This window comes from Rhododendron vialii, chromosome 6a (assembly GCF_030253575.1).
Source record: "Rhododendron vialii isolate Sample 1 chromosome 6a, ASM3025357v1".
Lineage (NCBI taxonomy): Eukaryota > Viridiplantae > Streptophyta > Magnoliopsida > Ericales > Ericaceae > Rhododendron > Rhododendron vialii.
Genome location: NC_080562.1, coordinates 41,207,208 through 41,230,926, shown reverse-complemented (window position 1 = coordinate 41,230,926; position 23,719 = coordinate 41,207,208). Strand labels below are relative to the sequence as shown.

General features: G+C 38.6%; 3 protein-coding genes across 7 annotated transcripts; all 3 read right to left on the bottom strand.

The window, feature by feature from the left end:
* Positions 1-2,993: 2,993 nt before the first annotated feature.
* Positions 2,994-6,578, bottom strand: LOC131330504 (uncharacterized). Of its 2 annotated transcripts, XR_009201132.1 has the most exons (4): positions 4,667-6,578; positions 4,162-4,274; positions 3,538-3,617; positions 2,994-3,377 (listed from the first exon to the last, which is right to left on the bottom strand). XR_009201132.1 is itself a non-coding variant. In XM_058364118.1 (2 exons), the coding sequence occupies exons 1-2, from the start codon at positions 3,646-3,648 to the stop codon at positions 3,039-3,041; spliced, it is 450 nt and encodes a 149-aa protein (XP_058220101.1). In that variant the 5' UTR covers positions 3,649-4,593; the 3' UTR covers positions 2,994-3,038. The 2 variants fall into 2 exon arrangements, 1 of the variants encoding a protein (XP_058220101.1); XM_058364118.1 differs by lacking the exon at positions 4,667-6,578 and having other exon boundaries at positions 3,538-4,593.
* Positions 6,579-8,050: 1,472 nt separating this feature from the next.
* LOC131330502 (5'-adenylylsulfate reductase 3, chloroplastic-like) lies at positions 8,051-19,358 on the bottom strand. Of its 2 annotated transcripts, none has more exons than XM_058364113.1 (5): positions 19,172-19,358; positions 11,277-11,435; positions 10,977-11,103; positions 9,017-9,830; positions 8,051-8,638 (listed from the first exon to the last, which is right to left on the bottom strand). In XM_058364113.1, exons 1-5 carry the CDS (start codon positions 19,356-19,358, stop codon positions 8,408-8,410), a joined length of 1,518 nt encoding a protein of 505 aa, XP_058220096.1. In that variant the 3' UTR covers positions 8,051-8,407. The 2 variants fall into 2 exon arrangements, with proteins under 2 accessions (XP_058220096.1, XP_058220097.1); XM_058364114.1 differs by lacking the exon at positions 19,172-19,358 and adding an exon at positions 12,561-12,864.
* LOC131330503 (probable tetraacyldisaccharide 4'-kinase, mitochondrial) lies at positions 18,832-22,780 on the bottom strand. 3 transcript variants are annotated; one of them, XM_058364115.1, is made up of 8 exons: positions 22,545-22,779; positions 22,145-22,268; positions 21,179-21,412; positions 20,881-21,030; positions 20,519-20,728; positions 20,244-20,303; positions 19,810-19,890; positions 18,832-19,610 (listed from the first exon to the last, which is right to left on the bottom strand). In XM_058364115.1, the coding sequence occupies exons 1-8, from the start codon at positions 22,724-22,726 to the stop codon at positions 19,443-19,445; spliced, it is 1,209 nt and encodes a 402-aa protein (XP_058220098.1). In that variant the 5' UTR covers positions 22,727-22,779; the 3' UTR covers positions 18,832-19,442. The 3 variants fall into 3 exon arrangements, with proteins under 3 accessions (XP_058220098.1, XP_058220100.1, XP_058220099.1); XM_058364117.1 differs by lacking the exon at positions 22,545-22,779 and adding an exon at positions 22,385-22,403; XM_058364116.1 differs by lacking the exon at positions 19,810-19,890 and having other exon boundaries at positions 22,545-22,780.
* Between the last annotated feature and the right edge of the window lie 939 nt (positions 22,781-23,719).

Sequence of the window (23,719 nt, the reverse complement as noted above, 5' to 3'; positions counted from 1 at the left end):
TGTACGAAACTCCAAGGAGTTAGCCAAGTAATCTTGGCCTGAAATCTGGGGCTGGGAGTTTACTCTCTTTTAAGATCGGGTTTGATTTTTTTTTTTTTTTGGTCAACAATACGTACGCAAGCGCGTGAAACAATTATGAAAGAAACTTTAGAAACTAATCTGAAGCGCGAATAAGTTTGCTCAAAACACCCTACATATGTTACCAATTAAAAAATACCCATCCATTGTAAAGTGTACAATGATTTAGGAAAATGGTAAAGGGTTTGGCCCTTTGATTTGATTGTCCCCATCATTATCAGAAATCCAACACGATATTTCATGTGTGAATGCTTTTACCTTGCACAATTTGGCCAAGAGGTTGTCAGAAAGCAATAAGTCTTTCTTCATAAAGTTACAAATTTTATTTTCACAGAGGTCAAATATTTCAAACCTTGGGACTACTGGATATTATGCCCGGTCATTATTTTCAGGGCCCCGAAATTAGTTAAGATGCACGCAAGTTAATTCAGACATCCGGTTATAAAAAAAATACTTTATGCTTAACTTGCAAAAAAAAATTTACTCTATGCTTAACTTGCAAATATAACTAAAATCCCATACTTTCGTGACCATGTTATTTTGAGATTTTGACTTCTGAAACTATGATTCATCATTCATGTTTTAGAACAACATCGTTTGTGCCTTACAAGAAAGAGAAAAACTTTTTTCAGATAGCTTTCCCTGAATAGTTAGTTATGGAAGTGAATCTTGAGCGTCCAAAGTGTTTTGGACGGTTCGAATTCTAATGAAATGTTTTCGAAAAAATTTCATTAGAATTCAAACCGTACAAAGCCGAAACGGACGGCTGAGATTGCGCGGCTCCGTGAATAAGTCAATCTCTACGAGAAATGTCTTGCGCCAGGCTTATCAGAACATCCCGATTATTTTATTTATTTATTTATTATGAATAATTTTCGGACCAAGCTCCCATCCAGTATTGATAATGTCTAGTCCGGGTCGTTAGGGGCCTTCCTTGGGCCACAATAATGATCAAAATCATACATTTTGTAAAGCTAGTAAAATATGCTCACAGAAAATTAGCTTGATCGAAAAAATGGTTGGTAAAACTATGATCCAAGACTTATATGTCCCATTTTTCTTGTAGAAAATCTAGTTCGTTTATATAGTTAATTACCGATGCTCAACCAAGTTGATTTTTTGTGTGTATACCCTACTTGACGAGCTCTACCCAATGGACGATTCCGATCACTATTGTAGTAGATCGATTAGAGGCTCACAACAATTCAAACTAAACCGGACCGGACATTATCAACACTGAATGGGAGCTTGGTCCGGGAGGGAGGTTCAGTTTCAAATTGGGGCCAAATCCCACTAAGGAGGAATTGAGGTGGTTAACACTACACCGTCTCTCCCTCTATATATGTACCCTCTTTTCAATGTTTTACAAATATTTGTCAAAACTTACGTTAGACATCTACTAATGTTTTCTGCCTAATGTTTCGTTAGGAAGCCACCGCCACCGCCACCGCCACCGCCTAATGTTTTTGTAGGAAGTCTGTACACAATTAGTTGGTCATCGACAACTTGCATGTATTTCTTCGATATATGATCGTCTTATAAATTTATAGCTGGTGTCTCCTTCATTTGATATGGATGTTTATTTTGCTGTCTCGTATGCAGTAGGTCCTTTTCCGTTGTATTAGATGTACATGATAGATTTGTAGTAATATTTATTATCTACAGTAAGAAAGTCACCGCCATAATGATGAACCAGAAACTATGTGTGAGAGAGATCTTGCTTCATTTTGGTGGGGTAATAGAAATCTATTAAGTGTTTTAATCTCTTGTGAGATGCACCGTGAGTTTTGAAGTCCTTCTGATTAAGCATCCCTCCATCCTTTCTTGTCTAGCCAAAAAAAATAAAAAAATGGAAGAATGAATGATTTACATTTCTAATTAGCCTATAGAATTTACAGTGCATGTGAAAACGTGTTACACAGTTAAAGTAAAGAAATGCGCATTTGAAAGGAAAACGACTCTGCCTGATTTGAGGATACAAAAAAACAAAACCCTGCCTGATTTATTCAATAAATAGCAGATGTGCATACGTAAAGGCACGTCGAAATGTGATATAGTCTCAACTTAAATAAATTATCCATCCTACGTGACAAATGCAATCCATAAATAGCGTCGATTACCATTTTGAGATGTTTTTCCATTTGTTCATAAAAGAGAACATTAAAAATGTGATATATATTGCCTAAAAGGTGATGGAGGAAGAGAGGGATAAATATATAGAGAGAGATGTTACATACACTACATAGTTACACTACATTTTATGTGGAGCTCATTTTAGGTTTCAAAAAAATCTAGAAAAATATTCATAAATTCTAAAATATTATTTTATGGGGCTCTGTAAAAAATTAGCTTTAACGGATATTGGTAAGTATTATTTCTAGATTCGTAGTGGCGAAACTGCACAATTAAGCAATTTCACACCTTTGAATCCAAAAGTAGTACTTACCGACATTTATTGGAACTAATTTTTTATAAGACCCCATAAAACAATATTTTAAAATTTATCGGTATTTTTTTGGATTTTTTGGGACTCAAAATAGGTTCCACATAAGATGTAGTATAACTATGTAGTGTAAAAAGATAGTGTACCTATCTTTAGTGATATATTAATTAGGAGAATATGGTCCAACGATAGTGGATGCTGCTTAATTTGTTTGTAGGCTTAAAAATTTTCCCCTCTATTTTACAATATTGACTAATAAAGCGATGGTTGTCAAAAAAATTCGTTTGTGCATTTTCATCTTTATAATTTTACTAGGTGCATCACGACGTGCAAGACACGTTTATCATGCCTGTTGTAGAGATCGATTTTGATTGTTTCTGAAATTTTAGATGTCGATCAGCATAGAACTCAAAACAAATTAAAATAAGTCAGGTCACCAAGTTAACATCCGATGCTCTATACTCGAAGGAAGTTTGACAAATTGAATGCACGAAATTTACTCAGGAAGTATAACCAGTCATATGCATATTTTATCTGGTGATAAAAGATGCTTCCATTGATTGAGAGGGACATCCAATGCAACCACATTAAAATAGACGTAAAGAAAATGGCCTATGAAGCTACACATCCAACCAGCTACAAGCCTAGACCAACAAATAATTCCCCAAACGACACCATAGCAGGAATTAATGCTCCAAGGACTCCACCTCGGTGGATCATACAAGTTCCAATCAAAGCTAAAACAAGTAGGAATGATGATCGAGTCTTTTTCACAAGCAAAAAATCCATCTTCCTTGTATTCTAATAGTTCCTCTTCAGCAAGTTTTTGATTGGCCAAGGTACCAATTTGAACATGCTGACATAGCAATGAAGAGCAAAAGATTTCAATTAACTATTATCATGAGCTCTAAGAGTATAGAAACATATCAAAGTGTCAGAAAGAGTTAATGTCCAAAACATAGACCGAAGGGTAATTATGCTAGCCAATGTATTAGTTGTCAAAGTTTTGCCATTACCTTCCTCTTCTTAAGAACAAGATTCAATGTATCTTTAAGCTGCCTCTTCTTGTCTTTTCTCGCTTTATCCAAAGCACCATCTGTATGTGCATAATTATCATAAAATCTCATGCTATCTTATTAGGTAGCTGCACAACAAAGCTGGATATACAATGGAAAGAATGAAAAAATGAAGGGGGACAAAAATAGAATGCAAACAACATCCAACTCTCTAACCCAAAAAAAATAGAATGGAAACAACATCCAACACTTTAACCCACTCCTCATCCTTAAACCGAACAACCAACTTTCCTATTCAATTCTAACAGGAGAAAAGTGACTCCATCTCTACATCTTCTTTGTTTGAATCGGCCTCATCGAGCTTCTGGCATAGTCTATCCGTAGCTTGTCCAAACAAGCTAATCATTACTGCCACATACTATACCACAGATTATAAAGATCACACAATACACAGATAGAGCGATTTTATCTTTGAAAATAAGCTGGAACTAAAATAGTTCGAACTCAGGAAATTTCACAAACTAACAATTTTCAACCAACAGAGTTAAAAAGACACTAAACACCAATACAGGAAAGAAAAAGATCAAACCAAACAGAAGTGAACGTAAGAAGCCATCATGATACCTTCTGATGCAATATTGGGACTATCACACGTCGTCTAACACCCCATATCTCCCCATCACAGCTGGGATAAGTTCCTTTCCCATCACAAATTCTACAATTTCTGCAAGAATGCCCTGTAAATCAAGGAGTTGTACAGGTTTATTAGAAAATACAAGCAGATTCATAGTGGTGAAATACATCAAACTATAGGGTTATTTATTCTGACATCATTACATTTTCTTACCATTTCAACTTAACTTATTCGATATGTGGGATGAAAAATTCACATGCAGGGTATGATGTATCAAAACTTATAAGCAATTAAGCACCCTTATGGCCGTGTCAATCGCAACGGTAACTGTGTCTGACTCACTGAACGTCCAGTTTTCCTATCTTTTGAACCCTCTTGACCAAGAAATCTTTGGGCCTCGGACGAAATCACAAATGCATTTATTCCACTAATGGATTGCAATCAATTACACTAATCCATCTGAACAAAAGCATTTGGCCAATCAGCTTTATCTACCTTGTATTGAGAACATCATAAGCTTACCGATCAGTCTACTCTCCCACGGGCCCTCAGACTTGCCAAGCCAAGAAATCGATCAGATCTGCATTTTGATAGCAGAAGAAAAGGTGTTTACCACCATGGCTGGAAAAATAGTTGCCCCATTGAGAGAGGGCCAATCTGTCTACTCTTCCACATGTACAGGCCCTCAGACTTGTCAAGCCAAGAAATGGGTCCCATTTTCTCGACACACACGAACTCAAGAGATGTAAATCATCACAGGGTGTCATAGTTGAGGAAAAATTATTAGGCACTCTTGGATTGGAACAACAACAAGAAGAGACGTTTATCATCACAAACAACAATAGCAGCAGAAAAAGGAAAGGAAAAGAAAAGAAAGAAGGGCTTGGTTCATGGGACCAGCTCCTCTCCATACACCAAATTATACCCACAAACAGAATTAACCACAAAGTAATGATCCTACCAGGCTATCAACACAATAGGGATCCATTTTGTTTCTAACTTGTATTGGGAATTATGTGTCTGTATTTCAAATCCAAATGCCTATCCACAAAATTTTATGGTTAAGTGTAACATACCTAAATAATGAAATGACATACATACTGAAACTCAAGGCTGAAAGCATGTAATATTTCATAGAATGTCCACTCATAGAATGAAGACAAGAATAAAGATCTAGAAAAAATTAATGGACATCTTGATGATGAGTTCCACCATAACAAGAAAAAATAATTAATTTTGTTTGATGCCTGCTTGTTCTTCATATGGATTATCATATTAATAGTTGTTGAACACGCAAACAAACAAGACTATAATACTCCTTACTTCTCACTTTCTAATACTTCACTCACCAAATCAACCAAACCAACCAGACCAGACATCAAAATTCCTCAAAATCTGTCACAAAAACAACAAATGAAAATGAATACTACACGATTTCAGAATAAAGCCACAAAAGCGAACATGCAACAAAAATCAGGAAGGGGGAAAACATCAGCAACTGAAAATAGTAGCCCTAAATGAGTCTACCCACACAAATCGAACACAGAAGCACAAAAGCACACAATGAAACCTAAATGCAAGAAATCATCACAAAATTACATGTAATGGAGCGAGCGGAGTGACGGTAAAGTCATAAAAGCACACATGCAACACACATGGAGAAGGAAAAAGAGATGAAAATACCTCTAGACCGTGTCCGAGTCGAGACCCAACAGATCTGTGGGACCCAGAACCAAATTCGTCGGCGGCAGCCTCAGTTCCTCGCCTGGCTTTAGGATCTTGACTTGTCCCATGACACAGTTTTTTGGCCTGAAATCTCGTGATCGAAGCCGCCCCATCTGGGCCTTGGTTCTGGCCCACCAGATTTCGCTTTCAGTGACGAAAAACCTTTGATTTTGGGGTTTGGTTACAGTTGGCTTCGTAATGGAAGGATCTCAGGAGAGAGAGCGGGAGAGACGGCGAAGGTCCGAGAAGATGCACTCATGGGAGTTGGGAAAATATTCTCTTCGTTGGTAGAGAGGGAGGTGGCCAGAGCGGGGTGCCGCTCGCCGAAGAAGAAGGTGGAAGTGGTGGTGTTTGTCGGTGAAAATAAGGGAGGAGAGAGAGAGAGGTGTCTCAGTTAGGGAAGGAGATGAGAGAGAAAGAGATGCACGTTTGCAACAGGGAGATCGGAGAAAAAGGGGAGATGTAGAGAGATGGAGAGATGTACACATGTTTCTGTTTTGCACCAGGTATCAAGGGGATCACGCCACGTGGGTCAGAAGGGAAAATTACAATTACAGGCAAAGGGGCCAGCTTGTATGGCCAGCATTAGAGATCCAAAATTGTCCAAAATGGGGAAAAATTGGCAAGCGAAACCTCCCCCTTGCTGCCACGCAGCCCACTAACCAAGCGAAACCCAAAAGCAAATGTCCGCACCACCCCCACCCTCCCCCGTCTGCCTTTTGCCACGCAACCCCAACTCCAAAACACCCTTTAAAAAGCCAAGCGAAACTGATTCTCATTTAAGAGGAGTAGGATACCAAGTTGTTCTCCTGCTGCACCACGGCTCATCATGATTGCTCACAGTTTTGACCGACCAGCTAGCAATAAGTTGTTTACATCACTTTCATACCTGAGACAACATCGAGAATAAAAAGAGAAAAACTTCTTTACCGGGTGTCCCGTAAAGAAGATTTACAGCGCTAAACCGCGCGCATCCAAAAATATTTTAGACGGTCCGAATTGAAAATCAATTTTGACCGGTAAAAATTGAAAACACATCTCAGCTATTGATTGCGCGAATGGATGGGTGAGATTGAGCGGAACTGTGAATAAGTTTCTCTGGAATAAAATACACTTCAAGCCATGACTCATCTCCTAATCTTCTTTACGCTCTGTGCTTCTTCCTTAGAATTTAGCTTCAACTATTCACCTTGTTTCTTTCCTTTTTGCACATGAAACTTTAGTCCAATATGATCTTGTTTGCAAGTGTGCTGTCACGCTATGCCAAACGAATCTAGTATGAACCTGTACGCCAAACGAGTTCAATGTGAGCCCGTGTGAATCCGGTTGCCGGGCCACATACGATGAGCTTGGGTGCCATGGCCATCCATGTGATAGCCAGCCGGTTGTGCCACCCAAGCCCCACAACGCAGCCTGACAGCCGGTCGGTGACAAGCCCCACAACGCAGCGTGACGGCCGATTGGTGTTGGTGTGAAAGCTCTAGCTTTTTGGGTCAATTTCTAATGCCTGCCCTTGTCCCTTTCCACTTGGTTCTTTGGGGTTTTCTGCGTAACATGTCTGTTCAGAAAAGCCCACCATCTCTTTTGGATAACTCCATGGAAATTGACCAATCTGCAATTTTGACCAACCATGGGAATTCGGATTTCTTCCATTGTTGACAGCTAGTTATTCAAAGTTCCATCCGAGGCTAGACCAACTGTTGCAAAATCGGAGGATCTAGAGGAAACCAAGGGCACATAACACATTTGAATAAATGTGTGATCAAATAGTAAATTTTTTAATGAAAACTACTACAACCATACATCCTTCCACTCAAGCCACACATAGTCGTATTCACGAAGATACCCACGTACACTGAGCCGTACGCGCTTCCACTTGCTTGCGTTACAGTGTGTGTAGTTGTACAAGATATCTTTCCCCGAAACTCAAAGCAAAAGTTGCAATAAAAGTTAATACCAAAATTTAAAAAAAAAAAATTAATAGACACAAAAAAATACCAAAAAAATACTCCCAAACAGCTCGTATTTTTGTCGTCTTACATGAGCTTTTTGTTTGAATCTCTCTCTCTCTCTCTCTCTCTCTCTCTCTCTCTCTCTCTCTCTCACACACACACACACCCACCCTTAGGAATGAGATTACTGACTCCACAAATCTAAGAACTTGTGTTACACATGTATAACCTTCGCAACTCGTCGCAAAAATTTACAAGCAGAAAGCAGAAAATTTAACCATCGGGTTACAAGAATCAGATGACAGTAATTGAACCCGAAAGTAACAAAAGTAATCCCCTTTCTTCAGACAATCCCTACCTATCCAGAACCCAACAGAATTACACAATCATAATTCCCAGACGAATTCCTAGACATCATCTAGTTTGGCAAAAAGAACGTGAAAAAGAAGAAAGAAACTGGGCATGTACTTCGTATATGTAACTATGAAAGCTTTAAGCTCCTGTACCTTTATTTTACCTAAAGACTATTTTGACTTTCTCAAATGCCGTTACCATCTCCTCATCGGAAAGCATTCACAAAAGCCATCAATGAGTCCACGTCTCCCTTCTCCGAGGGGTACTTGACAGGCCTAGAAGAGTGTTTGGGGAAGAAGAGTATTGTGGGGAAGCTTACCAACTGCAGTTCTTTCTCTGCAAATGCCCTCTGATCACCGTCGGCCCGAAACTTTCCCACCTTGACTCCACTACCCCCTAGTGTATCCGCCAGCTCCACGTATGATCCTTCCATTGCCTATTAAACAGGTCGTCTGTTAGAAGAACAAACTTTCAAACAAGTTGTAATTATCTACTTGAACCTCTAGTTTTCTTTATGTCTCATGGTGTCCAAGCCTGTTGACACGCACCTCGAATTATTGACTGTTGATGCTGCCTGTCTTTATATTTATTAGGTACTGATCCACGGCCCACGTCTTTCTCTAAATTTCACAACCTACTTTCATTTTCTGTAAAGATAAATTTTTAAACCTAGTTCCAAAGATGTCAAGTATGCTAGGATATTCAATATTACACAATGCATGATTGAGAAAATTAGAAAAAACAAAATATGGTTTGCATCCTGATTTAACTTCGATCTATGTATCAAACTAATTCAAGCCTCGATTAATTTTACCTGACAGACGCGGCACCAAGATGCGTAAAGCACAACCACCCACGGTTCACTTCGGTTCTTCAACTTTGCCAAGTTCTCGATCCCACTTCTACTCAAAGAAATCACATTCTCACGGCAAAAGATATCATAAACAGTAGCTGTTCCATTTATGTGCATAGCACTATTTCCATTCCCATTAACTAGGGACCCCTCTTCTTGCTTGATGTTTCCTTTGTGGAGCCCACATTCCTTAGCCCTACCATCTTCCCACCACCACCTTCCCTCCCTCTCATGCTGCCCCGGCAGGACTGCCCTTGTACAAGGCTCACATCCTATCGAGACGTACCCTCGCAAATGCAATGCATTGATCGGTACATCCATGGCTCTTAAAAAGTTCCAAATGTCTCTGCCTTGGATGTTAGCCACAGGATTCCACTTCACCAAGCTTCCAATCCCACCGTCAGCTCCTTCAAAAGAAGGGTCCACTTGAACTACCGGGATATCTGCCCTTGTGCCTGGAGACTGGTCTTTCCTTTGCCCAGTGATCCAGGCTCTGAGACCCGTAAGGGCTTTCTTTAGGGGGAGAACTTTCCTAACTCTGCAGCACTCTTGGTGCCCATCTTCGTAAAATGAGAAAAGCCCTTTGCTTCTTACTAGTTCTTGAACCTCAATAGCATCAGGGAATGTGTACTCAATGTGAATGCCATAGCACTTCTCAACAGTATCAAAAAATTGGTATGTTTCTAGATTCAGTCTCCCTGTATCTAGGCTGAAGACCCTGAAGGGCCGGCCTGTCAATCGTGCATATTCAATCAATGCCACATCCTCGGCTCCACTGCACATATCATCATCAAGTGGAAATTTAGTGTGGTTCTTAATATTGGATGACAAAATTACCCTTTTAACCGTTGTTCAAGTGCAAAATTATGTATTCAGCAATGCACTTCACAGTTGTTACAGCCAAGAAAATCAGTATAGCGCTTTTTAAGCAAGAAGTCCAAACGTGGAAGATGGAATCAAGAAAATGAAAGAGTTGAAGTTGACAACTACGATTTCAGTTGCGGGATCCAGGACTTGTATGTAAATACTTTGATCAAGATGAAGTTCCTGGGAATTCCATATCAAAACCAATACAAAACATTGAATCATGACATCAATGTAACATTCTAGTTCAAACATTTCCCGCAACCTTTCCTGGAGCATCCAAGTTGCTCTTTCAACGCCACATGAATAGGTATGACACAGGTACTGACGATATAAAGCGCTACCTAATGGATATTGAAAGCCTCCTTTCTAGTTTCTAGTATCTACAACTGGAGTCAAAGGGGAGAGAGGGTTTATTTTATGCAGTCTTTGGATCAAGGAATTGTGGAGAGATTTGTTAAGGGAAACTAAAAGGTGAGGAAAACATAAACTTACTTTGAGAAGGAAAATCCCTACCTTTGTCTTTTTCATCCATAAATCCCTCGACTACGGATATATTCTTTGTTGTATGCTAAATAAAAAACATGTCGCAACTGGATTTTCCTGCCTACGCAAGGAGATCTGATGGGCTGGATTTCCGCAATAGACGAAACAAGAAACTCTAACATATGACCGGGACCACCAGTTCATCTTCTGATGAATCAAAATTCTTTTTTCCGTCTCTTTCAAGATTGGATACAACACAAAAGAACAAGACCGATAACGAGAAAACCCAGTTAGAAAACTGCATTGACCTCGATGTGGCAACTCAAGTTCCTAATTATCCTTTACCTCAATCTCAATCAATCACAGTGGGAGTGGAAAACCGATAATGACCGAAGTTGAATGAGAACAGTTTCAGCAGAAAACAGCTTCAATTTCTTATGGCAAAGCACAAGGAAATTTTTCACGGTCATGAGGGGAATGGAACGCAGAAGCAACTGAGATCATTTGGGTCCAAGATAGTAAAAACCATCAGGAAGAGTAACCTAAGCGTAAGAGCAAAGAACATAAGTACCTGAAAGCAATGGCAATGTCATTCCCAAACTTTTCAAGGGCCTTGTCTATAATTCGCAGAGGGGAAGCATTTTCTAACTCTTTTACCATTTTCTCATAATCCTCTGTTTCTCTCTTATCATTGACTTCTGCAAATTGTGCAACAAAAAAAAGGTCATAGGAGCAATTTGGCATGCTAATAAGCAATCAATACTAAACAAAAATAGAACTGTAGCAAGTATAAAAGTAACAATCTTCTTCTTTCTGTCTTTTTTTTGGAAACAAAATGAAAGTAATAATCTAAGACAGGAAATCTGCATACCAGAAGTGCCTACGGTTGATGCCAATGTAACAACTGAATCACTTCTCTTTACTTCTGCACTAACCATTTTTACCGGCCATTTTTGCTGGCGGTGAATATTTCCAACCACTGATTGAACACTGACTCGATTCAAGGGTTGGAATGAACTGGTCCGTGAGGCTGAATGGCAAAAGTGTAAAACAATTACATAGAGACTAAAGATGTATGAGAATCCCTTCAAATTAAAGCAAAACACATACACGTAAAAAGGTACCATCATAAGATTAGCTATATAGTATTACACTGAAATCATTTGGTTACTGTTCTAGAACAAAAAGTGTAGGAACAATGGCGGAGCCACACAGTGGGGGAAGGGTATGTGCCACCCCCACCCCAGTTTCAAACCAAAATTTCTTTTTTTCTGTTCCTATTGATATTTGGAAAATTATATATTGCACACAGATAATGTAAAAAAAAACGATGATCATAACAATGATATCTCAATGGTTTTTAGTTGAAGACCACGAGAGAGTTGGACCGAGATTTTATTCTTTTTAACAAAAAAAACAAAGTCCACCACGAAAACTAATTATACGAAGTTGCATGTAACCATAATCTTTACACCTTAACGAACAACATGCAACAACACAGGTTGACTCCCATTTTACAACATTACGAACAACAGGCAACACAGGTAGATTCCCATCAAACAGCACGACCACGGATCCAAATCCTGGCTCCACAACTGTCTAGGAAGGCAACTTCATAACACAACTTCGATATACGTGTGCATCAAACAACTCCGAACATAGTTATGACCTCAATGTATATTCCTAGAATTGCTCGTTCGAAAAATCAATGTTCTAACTTGTTGAGCTATTAAAAAACAAAAACAAAAGAAAGAAACTTCATGTCGGATAACTGTTAAAAAAGGATTTAAGAAAACATTACAAGTATCTTTTCGAATTGTCGAAAACTATTTCCATCCAAAAATGAAAAAGGTGGAGTATTAGACTGTTGGATTCGGGCACAGTTTTTGGCCAACTTTTCAGTCTAATTGAATCTGAAAAGTGGAAATTTTTCTCTACACACAGCTCTTTGGTTTCTTTTTTTCACGGACAGCTCTTTGGTTTCCAAAGCACACGAACTAGAGGGATTTCGGAAGCATTGCTCTGTTTCATTCCTAAATTTTCTCAGCGTCCAATCGGAGAAAAGGGGGAAAAATGAAAAAGAAAAGGCCGATGAGCTACGATTTTGCAAAATCCGAGAGAGAGAGAGAGAGAGAGAGAGAGAGAGAGAGAGTACCTTTGAGCTTGTTTGATGGGATTGGATTGGGAACATTGGAGGTGCGAATTACAGGAGAATAAGAGGAGGTAAAGGCCATTAGAGGGCTCAGATCGTCTCTCTTCCCACCCTCTCTCCCTCTTACTTTGGGTATTTTTCGCAGATTTTGCTGAAGTGGGTGTATGTTACGTAACTATGGACTCTCGCGCGCGCGCGCCCTCTCTCTCTCTCTCTCTCTCTCTCTGTATGTGTTCGTTCTAAAGAAGAGAGAGAAAACGAAAACAGAGAGAATGGTTGCGGGAGAAAAGACGTTTCATGGTACATTGGATTGGACGGTTGGACCTGGACGTCTTTGAGGGTGTATTTTTTTTTTTTTGGCAGCTCAGTTTTCACGGTCAACTTGTTGAGCCCGTGAAGCCAAATGATTCAAGCAATGCTAAGTATCCAAATAATTTATTCAGAAAATATTTTGAAAAAAAATTTTAGAGTTTAGATTTACTCAAAAGATAATCTAGACCCTTAATTCCTCTTTTCAGAATATTTTCTGGAAAAATTTTTTTAGGTACCTTGCATTAATAGAAGGGCTCTGCTATTCGCAGCCCTCTATTTTCTCCCATAACCCGTTAAAAATTTTCAATTATACTCGACAGTTAGTTACCGAAATTGAGATATATTTTCAGCATCCAATTATCGAAATATAATATTTTTTTCAACAGCTATTTACCGAAAATGTATGTTCGGCAGTTGTTTATCGAAAGTTGAACATATTTTCGACGTGTAGTTACCGAAATATAATCTTGTTTTCAACAACAATTTACCGAAATATTATTTATGATTTTCAACAACTATTTACCGAAATGTAGTGAGTTATGGGATAAAATAAAAGGCTGCGAATTGCGGCGCCCTAATAGAATTGATGGTGCAGTTCGGGGTTTCAAATCTAAACAGGAGTATTAAAGTAATTGGCGGTGTAAAACTTGAGCTATAAGTGCGACGTACAAAGTAATTGGTGGTGTAAAATTTGGGCTATAAATGCGACGTATAAGAGCATCCCCAATGGGGATGTAAAACCAGGTGCTATACTTATAATACAACCCAGATGTAAAAAAAACTGCTCCAATGGGGATGTAAAATAGCAATTTTGGAGATGGAAAATAGCACAAATGGAAAGGGAGATGTATATTTACATCTCCTTTTGGCTGCAGCTATAAATTACAGGTCACCAAAATCATCCAATCCAACTGAAATACCAGAATTTTGGACAGCCGGAGGTTACCTGATTTCGTCGGAAAGGCATCGGAAATTGGAAGAACACGCCGGAATCCGGTAGAACACGCCGGAATCCGGAGATGACCGTCTCGTACCCCGATTCTTGACGATCCATGGACGGCGCATGCCGCCGGCTGTTCGCCGGCTGTACCCTTCTGAAACTCTGGCCGGCTGTGCCTTTCTGTCTAGGATTTCTCCCTTCGGTTCAGAGAAAGGGAGAGGAGGGCTGGGTTGGACGCCAGAGAGAGAGAGAGAGGGGAGTCTGCTACAGAGAAAGAGAGAGAGAGAGAGAGAGAGAGAGAGAGAGAGAGGAGCCATCTGGTTTGAGAGGAGAGAGGAGGGGTGGAGTCTGTCTTCGTAGAGAGAGAGAGAGAGAGAGAGAGAGAACAGATGATAAAAGATTAAAAGAAGAGAAAGAGTAAAGTTGGACACCGGTTGGAATCCGACCGTTGGTCTTTTTTTTTTTTTTTTTTTTTATTAAAATCCGACCGTTGGTGACCCAACGGCTGTTTGGGTGTTGAAAAAAATTTGTAACGGTCCATTTTTTTCCCCTGCCTATAAATGTGTCTTAATAGAATTTTAGACAACAAAATTTTTATTCATTCTCCACAAACACTCTCCAAAAAAAATAGTGTATTAATTATGGCAGAAGGAAGTCGTAGTGCGAGAGGAAAATCGTTCAACTCCGATCAAGATGAAGCAATTTGTAATGCTTACTTGTGCATTAGTCAAGACCCGATTATTGGTACCAACCAACCAAGATCTAAATTATGGGATCGGATTGCAAAAAAATACACTGAATTCACAGGAGGCGATGTACGATCGGATGCTTCTATCAAGTCTCGATGGCAAGTCATCCAGCAGACTTGCAACAAATATCGTGGATATTTAAGGCAAATTCAAAGGCAACATCAAAGTGGAATGACAGAACAAAATGAGGTATTATTATTTTGTTAATAATATTATTTTGTTAATAATATTATTTTGTTTTCATAAGAATTTGTTAATATTATTATTTTGATAATTAATTAAATTATTTTGTTATTATTTGTATAGATTGATCTAGCGAAGAGACATTACAAAGATACTGAGACTAAACCTTTCGCCAATTTGGATTGTTGCTGGGCAATCTTAGAACACAGTATGAAGTGGGCGGATTTAACCCCACCCAGGTCCGACCCAAGATCTTCACAAATGGATACAAGTTCGGTCCCGCTATCTCCTGATTTCTCTCAAAATCCAAATTTAGACTCTCCTGATTTCTCTCAAGTTCCAAACACAGCGACTACATTAGAAGATAGCAATCCTACGAGTGGAGGTAGTGTTCAGTCTCCAAGAAAGAGGCCTCCCGGATGTAAAGCATCGAAGGCAAAATTATTGAAGACCAAAAAATCAGGAAATGAAGAACGTGAATGGATAAACTTGATGGAAAAATTCAACCAAACTACATCTGACAAGGAAAGTAGGAGAGCTGAAATGGAAGCAAGAAGAGTCGCGGCTTTGGAAAGGTCTACAACAAATGATGAGAGAAGGGTGGCGCTTGAGGAGAGAAAGGCAGCAATAAAGGAAAAAGAGATGGAAGATAGGATTATGCAAATGGACTTGGATTTGGTTCAAGACCCCCAAATGAAGGCTTATTACCAGTATCGCAAGGGTGAAATCTTGGCTAAATGGACGGCTAGCTCAAGTTCGAACGGTTATTTTCCTGATTTTCCTGATTATTGATTGTAATAATTTTTTATTGTCATATGTAATAGTCTTTAGCAATTATGTAATAATCTTGACTTTGATGTAATCGTTGAGTACTATTCGATAATAAAATGCATTTTATTTAGCTAATGAAGTACAAGACTCGATAATGAAATACAAGACTCGATAATAAAAAACAAGACTCGAAAATGAAATACAAGACTCGATAATGAAATATAAGACTAGAAAATGACATACAAGACTCGATAATGAAATACAAGACACGGGAACCTCATTCTTCATCTCCATTACGGGCCCATAGGTGTTCAATAAGATCATTGCGGAGCGAATGATGTGCCTCATTTGATCGAATCCTGCGGTTATTTTTAAAGAAATCAACCAATGCAGGAGTGATATCTCTCGATACTTGAATTGGATTGGAAGAAAGAAGTTCAGTAATTTCATCACTAGCATCGTGATCACGTTGGTCTTCAATTATCATGTTATGCAAAATGACACATGTTTTCATGATGCAGCCTAGATCCTCCTCATTCCAGAATCGCGCCGGTCCTCTCACAATTGCCCAGCGCGCTTGGAGTACGCCAAATGCCCTTTCAACATCTTTGCGACATGCCTCCTGCATCCTCGCAAAGTGTTGCTTCTTTCTTCCTTGTGGTTGAGAAATGGTTTGGACGAGAGTCGCCCATTTTGGATAGATACCATCAGCAAGGTAGTACCCCATGTCATACTGACTCCCGTTAACAACAAAATGGGCTGGAGGGGCACGACCGGCACTGAGATCATCAAAGAGATGAGATTGATCAAGAACGTTGATATCGTTGAATGACCCAGGCATGCCAAAGAAAGCATGCCAAATCCACAAATCATACGATGCAACTGCTTCAAGTACGATAGTGGGTTTTCCGCTGCGGCCACTGAAGAAGCCGTGGTAAGCAGTTGGACATTTGTCCCACTGCCAATGCATACAATCTAAGCTGCCTAGCATTCCAGGAAAACCACGCTGATTGCCCACATGTAAGAGCCTTGCAGTATCTGCTTCATTTGGTTTTCTCAGGTATTCTGCTTCAAAAATAGAGATAACGCCTCTACAGAAGTTTTGAAGAGAGTCAACTGCTGTACTTTCTCCAATCTTGAGATACTCATCAAGACTATCAGCAGGCGTCCCATATGCCATCATCCTCAGAGCTGCTGTCATCTTTTGGATACCAGAAAGACCTGCAGCTCCCGTTGCATCATTCCTTTGGACGAACGTCACGTCATGTTGTTGGAGTTTGCCCAAGATCTTGTGAAATAAGGGTCGACTCATTCGAAAACGTTGCTGAAACAACTTTTCGTCGTAGAGCGGATACTCACAAAAGTAATCATCATTGAGTCGTTGGTCAGCAGCAACTCTGTCACGGGGGATCCAGGCTCGACCGCTTGTAGAACCAACATGACCTCTTTGTTGGCGTCTTCTTTGAAATTTTTGGTATTGCCTGGCCATGATCAATTGCGCCATTGCAATCTCATCATCATCGGAGGAAGATCCGTCAAATTCTCCCAGTAATATTCTGTGGGTTAAATTGCTCATGATGATTTTTTTGGAAAGAGAAGACTGTATATAGATTTGAGTGTGAGAATGAATAATGGGGAGGATAGTATATATAGAAGGTAAGTAAATGGTGTAGTTGAGAGTAGATAAGAATAAATGACTGAAGTAAATGATGTAGGTGAGAGTAGATGAGAGTAAATGATGTAGGTGAGAGTAGATGACAGTAAATGATGTAGTTGAGAGTAGATATGAGTAAATGACTATAGTAAATGGTATAGTTGAGAGTGGGGAGTAAATGGATCAATTAAATGACGTGGTTGAGAATTGATGGGAGTAAATGGACGAAGTAAATTGTGAAACTGAAGTGGATGAGAAGTAAAAACAAAAATATGGGACGGAAGTATTTTTTTTTTTCCGGAAATATTTTTTTTTTAAGTTCTCGATTACCGGATACCAAAATTATTTTTCAACGGAAGTAGTACTTAAATTAGAATTAAGAAAGTTGAGGAAAATTAAGAAGGATTGAAAGTTTGTTAATTATCCATCTTTTTTTTACATCTCACCATTGGATAGGCATAGGTTCTATTTTACATCTAACCAACTTTTAACCACTTTTTTCATCTAAAATAACTATACAACCTCTTCTATTTTACATCCCCATTGGGGATGCTCTAAAGTCATTGGTGGTGTAAAACTTGGGCTATAAGAGTATCTCCAGCCTTGACCCATTTTAAGACTTAAATTTAAAAATGGGGCAAAAATCACAAAAATCTCTCTCCAATCTTTGACCCAAACCCTTCCCCATTTTGGGTTTTACCCATTTTTTTGCCCAAATCTGAGATAACCCATTTCTCCAACGGCTAGTTAGAGAGAGAGAAAGAGGAAGATGTGTAAAATTTGGGTTTGATGTTTGGAGATGTGTCTACTCAAAATAAATTTTTACCCAAAATTTGATTCAAATTTGAGGAAAAATATGGGTGAAGGCTGGAGATGCTCTAAATACTTGTTATATGTTGCCATCTTGTATCCACTTCATTCAACTCAAATAATGAAACTTACCACAAAAATTTAAGCGTCTTACCCTCTTCATTCGACTTAAATAATGGAACTTACCACATAAAAATTTACGCATACCCTCTTCATTCGACTTAAATAATGGAACTTACCACATAAAAATTTGTGCGTCTTGTGCGTTTGTGGTCTTTTTTTTTTTTTTTTTGGTTATCCACGCTTTTTTCCTGTTCCATATTATTCTTCAAGCTATGTGTTTGTTGGTTTGACCATTTTCTCAACATAACAACATAACGACTAGCGTGCACCTAAACTAATTTCACCGTTCACGAACAAGAAGGCCCGTCTTCGTCTTAGATTATTGTTGTATCTTTGTATCAAAAAACAAATCTTGAAACTGAGACAGTTTGGAATTAAAAGTTTGACTTCTAATAAAAAAAGATTCAGAAAAAGAAATGTAGCACACCAAACACGGCCAATGTACGAGCAGAGCTTGCTTTAGCCATCTTCAATAATGTTGTTAAAAATTATTTAATTATACCTATGACAAAAAATTAATTTAAAAAAAATGAAAATCATTTTTGAGAAAATGACAGGAAACCAGGACACAACTCATATTCAAGAATCTTTACGGCACATTCCAAAACATGTTCTATTCTCCCATGGAAGTTGCCAAATTTGTGGATAAATTCTCTCTTTGACTGCGCTCATTGTTTACGACTATATTCGGAAGAAAAAAAGATAAGTAACCCGCAACTAAGCCAATCAAGCTTCACAAACCCAACAATACTGACGTCATCTAAATTTCCACTGCATCCGTAAAATCTCATTTCAGCTACTATTTACAAAGTACCACAGCCTTTTCCTAAGCCTTTTGTATTGCCACAATTCTAAGTTTTGCATTCTAAACCATGACAAGAAAAATGCACAATGCAACGGTCAAAAATCATTTCCTTTTGCTATCATCTGCAGACGTACGGGGAACAGGGGGATAAAAAGAGAACAAATCTACTTTCAGGAAGCTGGGAAACAGCTTGAATATAAGTGAAATTCGTCAAATTGAGCACCAACAAAGCACACATATATCATGAGGTAGGCAATGAGATCTTACCAAGGGCATGCAAAAACAAGGAAAACCAGATGGCCAACCATCCATCTAAGTCCGTGATATGATATTCACATCGGCTCGCGTAATGCATGGCATTTTCGCTTGACTTGTTCAAGCTGCTGGCTTGTTTGCCGCTGAAAGGATATGTTTCGTGATTGTTCTGAGCTGAAAACATCCAGGTCTCTTGCATAGACAATTTTTCTGGTTCTTTGCCAGTTTAGAATACCGGATGGCATCCATCAATACTGACCATTCAACTCGCAGCAATGCAACTTTAAGGCTTGTTTATGCCTGATACTTTTGCTTCCAGAAGCTGTCTCAATAAATCCTGGTAGCTAACTTCTGTATGTCCCTTTCGAGGTACAATTTGCAATTCAGAACAGAGTACCAATACTTCAAAAGGATCCAGATGTTTGAGGATCTCCGGCTCTCGATAATAGTCCTGGTAAAACCACCAGTTTTTGAATGGAAAAATGAACCGGTACATAACGTATTAACCAGAAACGCAATTGAACAAAAACAGAAGAAATGAAAACACCAAGCAAAACGCAAGTCAAAATCAAACTGAACCACTAGCAATATTGTCAAGAATATTCTAGATGTGCATAATACAGGCACAGCTTTATTTAAGTTATGCTTACCTTTTCTGTGAAGATAACCACGGGCTTCGAACCAAACTTGGCCTGAAGAATATGAAGTCTCGTTCTAATACTTTCAATATCCTAGGTAGATTGAAATCCACACAAAGGGGGAAAAATAAAATCAGAACCTGAAATATATCTGAACCTGAATCAACTAAGAGGAACTAATCTAAAAGAGGAGCAGAAAAAACAACAAAAAAATCAAAAGCCTTTGTCGTCCGTTTACTTTTTAAGCTTGATATGTGCTCCAAAACTAGTCCACAATAAGTTGGTACAAATAACAAAAATGGTGCTACAAACAAAATAACCTCCAAAATTATCCCTTGCACTTGCATGATAAGACAATGTCAGGCCGTGTTCCTAGTCCTTGTAGATAGGATCGTGAATGTAAGCATAAAAGTGAACCCATAGGCCATGGGAGAAAACAAATTTACCTTAATTTGAAATAAATGATGGTCGCTGAAGTCTAATCGATCCACCTGCAATGCTCCTATCTGCAATGAGTTATCAAAATAACAAATAATAAGGCATGAGAGCAACACGGGACAGAAAGAAGTCATGACACCCAGGATTTGGTTGACGTCTCCAATGGATAATTCTTTTGGACAATAACAGGTATCAATCCTAGGATTTCCAAGAAGAAGCATTACAAAATGGTGGGGTGGGAGGGAGGGGAAGTTATACAGAAAGAAAGATAGAAGAAACATACCCTTTCAATTCCCTGCACAAAGGCATTCGCAAAACCAATTGCAGAAACACATAATACAACCGTGTTATCCACAGACCTCAAAGGCAATTTACAGGAATTGTCTTTGACTTTGAAAAAATACGAAGGAGCCATTCTGGTGAAGAAAACAGGCATAGATTCTTTGATTTTCTTCAGTGTAGACTCAATGGCATTTATATTCTCGTTATCAGCCTGCGTGAATCAAGGACAAAATACCTTCAGTACATTGTACTAAACCTACTACATCTATCTCATGTGTGCGAGAATGCATATATACACCCAAATTATAGAAAAAAATCCATACTTTTGGTGAAATGGTGCTAGATGGATTCAGTGTATTATACCAAGTCTGCATGATGGAGGACAACAATATCTGCTCGACAGAGGGCAGCTAAAGGTTCCCTTAATGGTCCAAGTGGTAGTAGCTTCTTGTTTCCCCATGGATTCATCCCGTTTATCATTACAATCTCAATGTCACGCCACAGGCTCAAATGCTGTCTTCCAAAATAAGAAAATCATGGTTCACAGACTATCAGTAGATTTCCTGTGCTATACGAGAAACAAGAAAAGAAAGCTTGTGATGAATATTGTTCCACGATGCAACAAAAGATGCATTACAACAGGAACAAGACTTTATTTTACCTGCATTCCGTCGTCTAAAATTGCAGCTCCTATTTTGTCCGACTCCAAATTACTTCCCATTTTCTGGTTAGAACAGCGTCCCTTGAAGCATGAACCAATACAGGGATCCATGTAACTGTACCTTTCAAGAAAACTAGTAGCAGTGGCTGCTCGATTTGCACCTACACCAATCTTGGCAGATGTGCCCAAAAGATGCATTTGAAGCATTTTTGCTTCATCCCCACCAGCATATCCCTGCCAGGAAAATGAACTCAATCCACTGAAACACCAACAAAATTACTCCTACCTACAGAGTCCTACCTGATTGAAGATAGGTGATTTATCACACACTGGTTACACCTAGCACTAGCAGTAAATAGAGTTCGCAGATCAATACGTTTCAAGAAATACACAGGAAGAAATCTTGAAGTTAAGAACAAGAATTAAAATGCATACCATTCACGAAGTAAAGAAAAAATCCTCAAATTTTCATTACCAAGCTAATGACCTTCTCAAGAACATTCAAGTAAAGCAGCCACATTCTTTAACAACATTGAGCTTTTTTTGTAACCCACACCAAATTCATTAACCTGTGCTTAGTTTTTCCACATTCCCCATTTGTTCACTTCTAGATTATTCAATAAATGGTAAAACTACCAAACAATGAAAAAGCTAAACACTATCTATCCAGAAGATTATACTACATTAACACTCTTCTTCTTTTTTTGGCACGTCGAGAATTTATAGATTAACACTCTTTGATTCTCTGTCTAAAGCCTAAACTGGTCAGGTAAGTACCGAATAATTGGCCGATAAAGAGAACTGTAACTATAAACCCACAGCTTGAGTTTGGTCAAATCGTCCTCTAAACATCATGCATACACATATAAAAATAATAATAATAATTTTGAAGCAACAAGAAAGACCATCAGGTCCAACCCCAAATCCAACAATAATTTACAACTTTAAAGAAAAAAGAAAAAGTACTCTAGTAAGAATGAGAGGTGAAATTCCAGAATCAGCCAACCAGCGAGCAATGAACTCAACCATCGGCGTCTTCCCATTTCCTCCCCACGTCAAATTCCCAACACTAATCACCGGCACCGGCAGCCTTCAATGCACAAAAAAAACATCAAAAATCTAAAACAACATAAGGCCTTAATTGAACAAATGGCAAAATGGGTTTTTCGATTCACGTTTAAAGAAGACATCTCTCTGGTCGATTACTTCGAAAAACAAGAGAAGGAACATTTTACCAGCAAAAAGAAAAGGGAAAAAAATTAAGGCCTAAATTGGACAAAAAGCAAAATGGGTTTTCCGATTAGCATTGAAAGAAGACAACTTTCTGGTTGCGTACTGGGAAAAACGAAGGGAGGGAAGATTTTACCGGCTTTGGCGGAGCAGACCCAAGTGGTAGAAGCGGTGGCGGAGGAAGACAGCGAAGCCGTAGAGAGAGGAAGCGAAGGAGAGGAGAGGGATGAGAGATAGTTGGGAAGTAGGGAGATTGGTGTGTCTTTCGGATGGTGGAGTGTGGGCTATTTGACTCACCAGTCTTCGTAATTTCTCCATGAGACATTACTGTGTGTCTTCCGGGAGGAAACACACAGCCCTAAGAAGGGTGTCAAAAAAAACCCAAAAATGCTAGGTGTACAACTATTTAAACACAATATCTCCCACACGTGGGTTCGTGTTAAATGCATGAGACCATCGAGTATGTAAGAGGTCGTGTTTGATGCGTGTTCAAATAATTGTGCACCAATAGCATCTCTCGGAAAGAACCCTAGGGTCTAAGTACCAACTCTCAACCAAAACTGCGTTCTTTGCGTCAAACCGCTCCAGACGCACTTGTGTTTGGAATTGTGTTAGTAGCATTCCTCATAAATAACTTTTCGCAAAATCTACCGTTCATCTTGTGAACTCCGTAGTATGGTAAATTCTCACAAAAATTAACGTGATCGGTCATCAATAAGTATATAAAAATTGAATTTTGATTTTGTAATATTTTAACGTTAAATTGTCCATAACCTTCTATTTTATCAATCAAAATTTAATTTTTGATGTACCTATCATTATTCGATCAAACTGATTTTTTTGTAAATATAATATTTCTTACAAGCTGAACAATTTAGATTACTGCAATAAAAGCATAAGGGGCCCACAATAAATGCGCGAAAACCGTAGAGTTTTCAACTTAAGTGAAAAGAATTTAAACTCTGTGGTGAGATTTGATGAGAAATGAGAATAAAAGCCAATCAAAATATTATTTCGCACTTTTTTATTCATTTTTTTATTAGAGCATTCAATTTTAAATGAGTGATTTTAATAAGAAAATTCCGATCATCTTTTTTTTTCCCTTATCAAATCCCTTACTTCAAAGCAGAAAAAGTGCGAGTGGGTGTATGGAGTTGGTGGCGGGCAAGCCCTTTTTTTAGAGGTCCAAATTCCAAGTCTAGTTTGTACACTTCAAAAGGAGTTTTTTCTTCTTTTTTTTTAATTTTGGAATATTAATTGAAGCTTTATTAATTACTGTAAGATCTTTCAATTGTTCAACTGTAATAATAA

What these genes read in the sequence shown, in the direction of transcription:
- LOC131330504 (XM_058364118.1), bottom strand. Translation starts at nt 3,648, where the DNA reads ATGAGATTTTATGATAATTATGCACATACAGATGGTGCTTTGGATAAA. An exon ending in TTGTTCTTAAGAAGAGGAAG is followed by an intron (nt 3,378 to 3,537) that starts GTAATGGCAAAA and finishes TTGCTATGTCAG; the next exon opens with CATGTTCAAATTGGTACCTT.
- LOC131330502 (XM_058364113.1), bottom strand. Translation starts at nt 19,358, where the DNA reads ATGCAAGAGACCTGGATGTTTTCAGCTCAGAACAATCACGAAACATAT. An exon ending in CTTGTTTTTGCATGCCCTTG is followed by an intron (nt 11,436 to 19,171) that starts GTAAGATCTCAT and finishes TTTGCCATTCAG; the next exon opens with CCTCACGGACCAGTTCATTC. An exon ending in GACATTGCCATTGCTTTCAG is followed by an intron (nt 9,831 to 10,976) that starts GTACTTATGTTC and finishes TGATATGTGCAG; the next exon opens with TGGAGCCGAGGATGTGGCAT.
- LOC131330503 (XM_058364115.1), bottom strand. Translation starts at nt 22,726, where the DNA reads ATGGAGAAATTACGAAGACTGGTGAGTCAAATAGCCCACACTCCACCA. An exon ending in TTTTAGACGACGGAATGCAG is followed by an intron (nt 21,031 to 21,178) that starts GTAAAATAAAGT and finishes TTTGGAAGACAG; the next exon opens with CATTTGAGCCTGTGGCGTGA. An exon ending in ATCATTTATTTCAAATTAAG is followed by an intron (nt 19,891 to 20,243) that starts GTAAATTTGTTT and finishes CAATCTACCTAG; the next exon opens with GATATTGAAAGTATTAGAAC.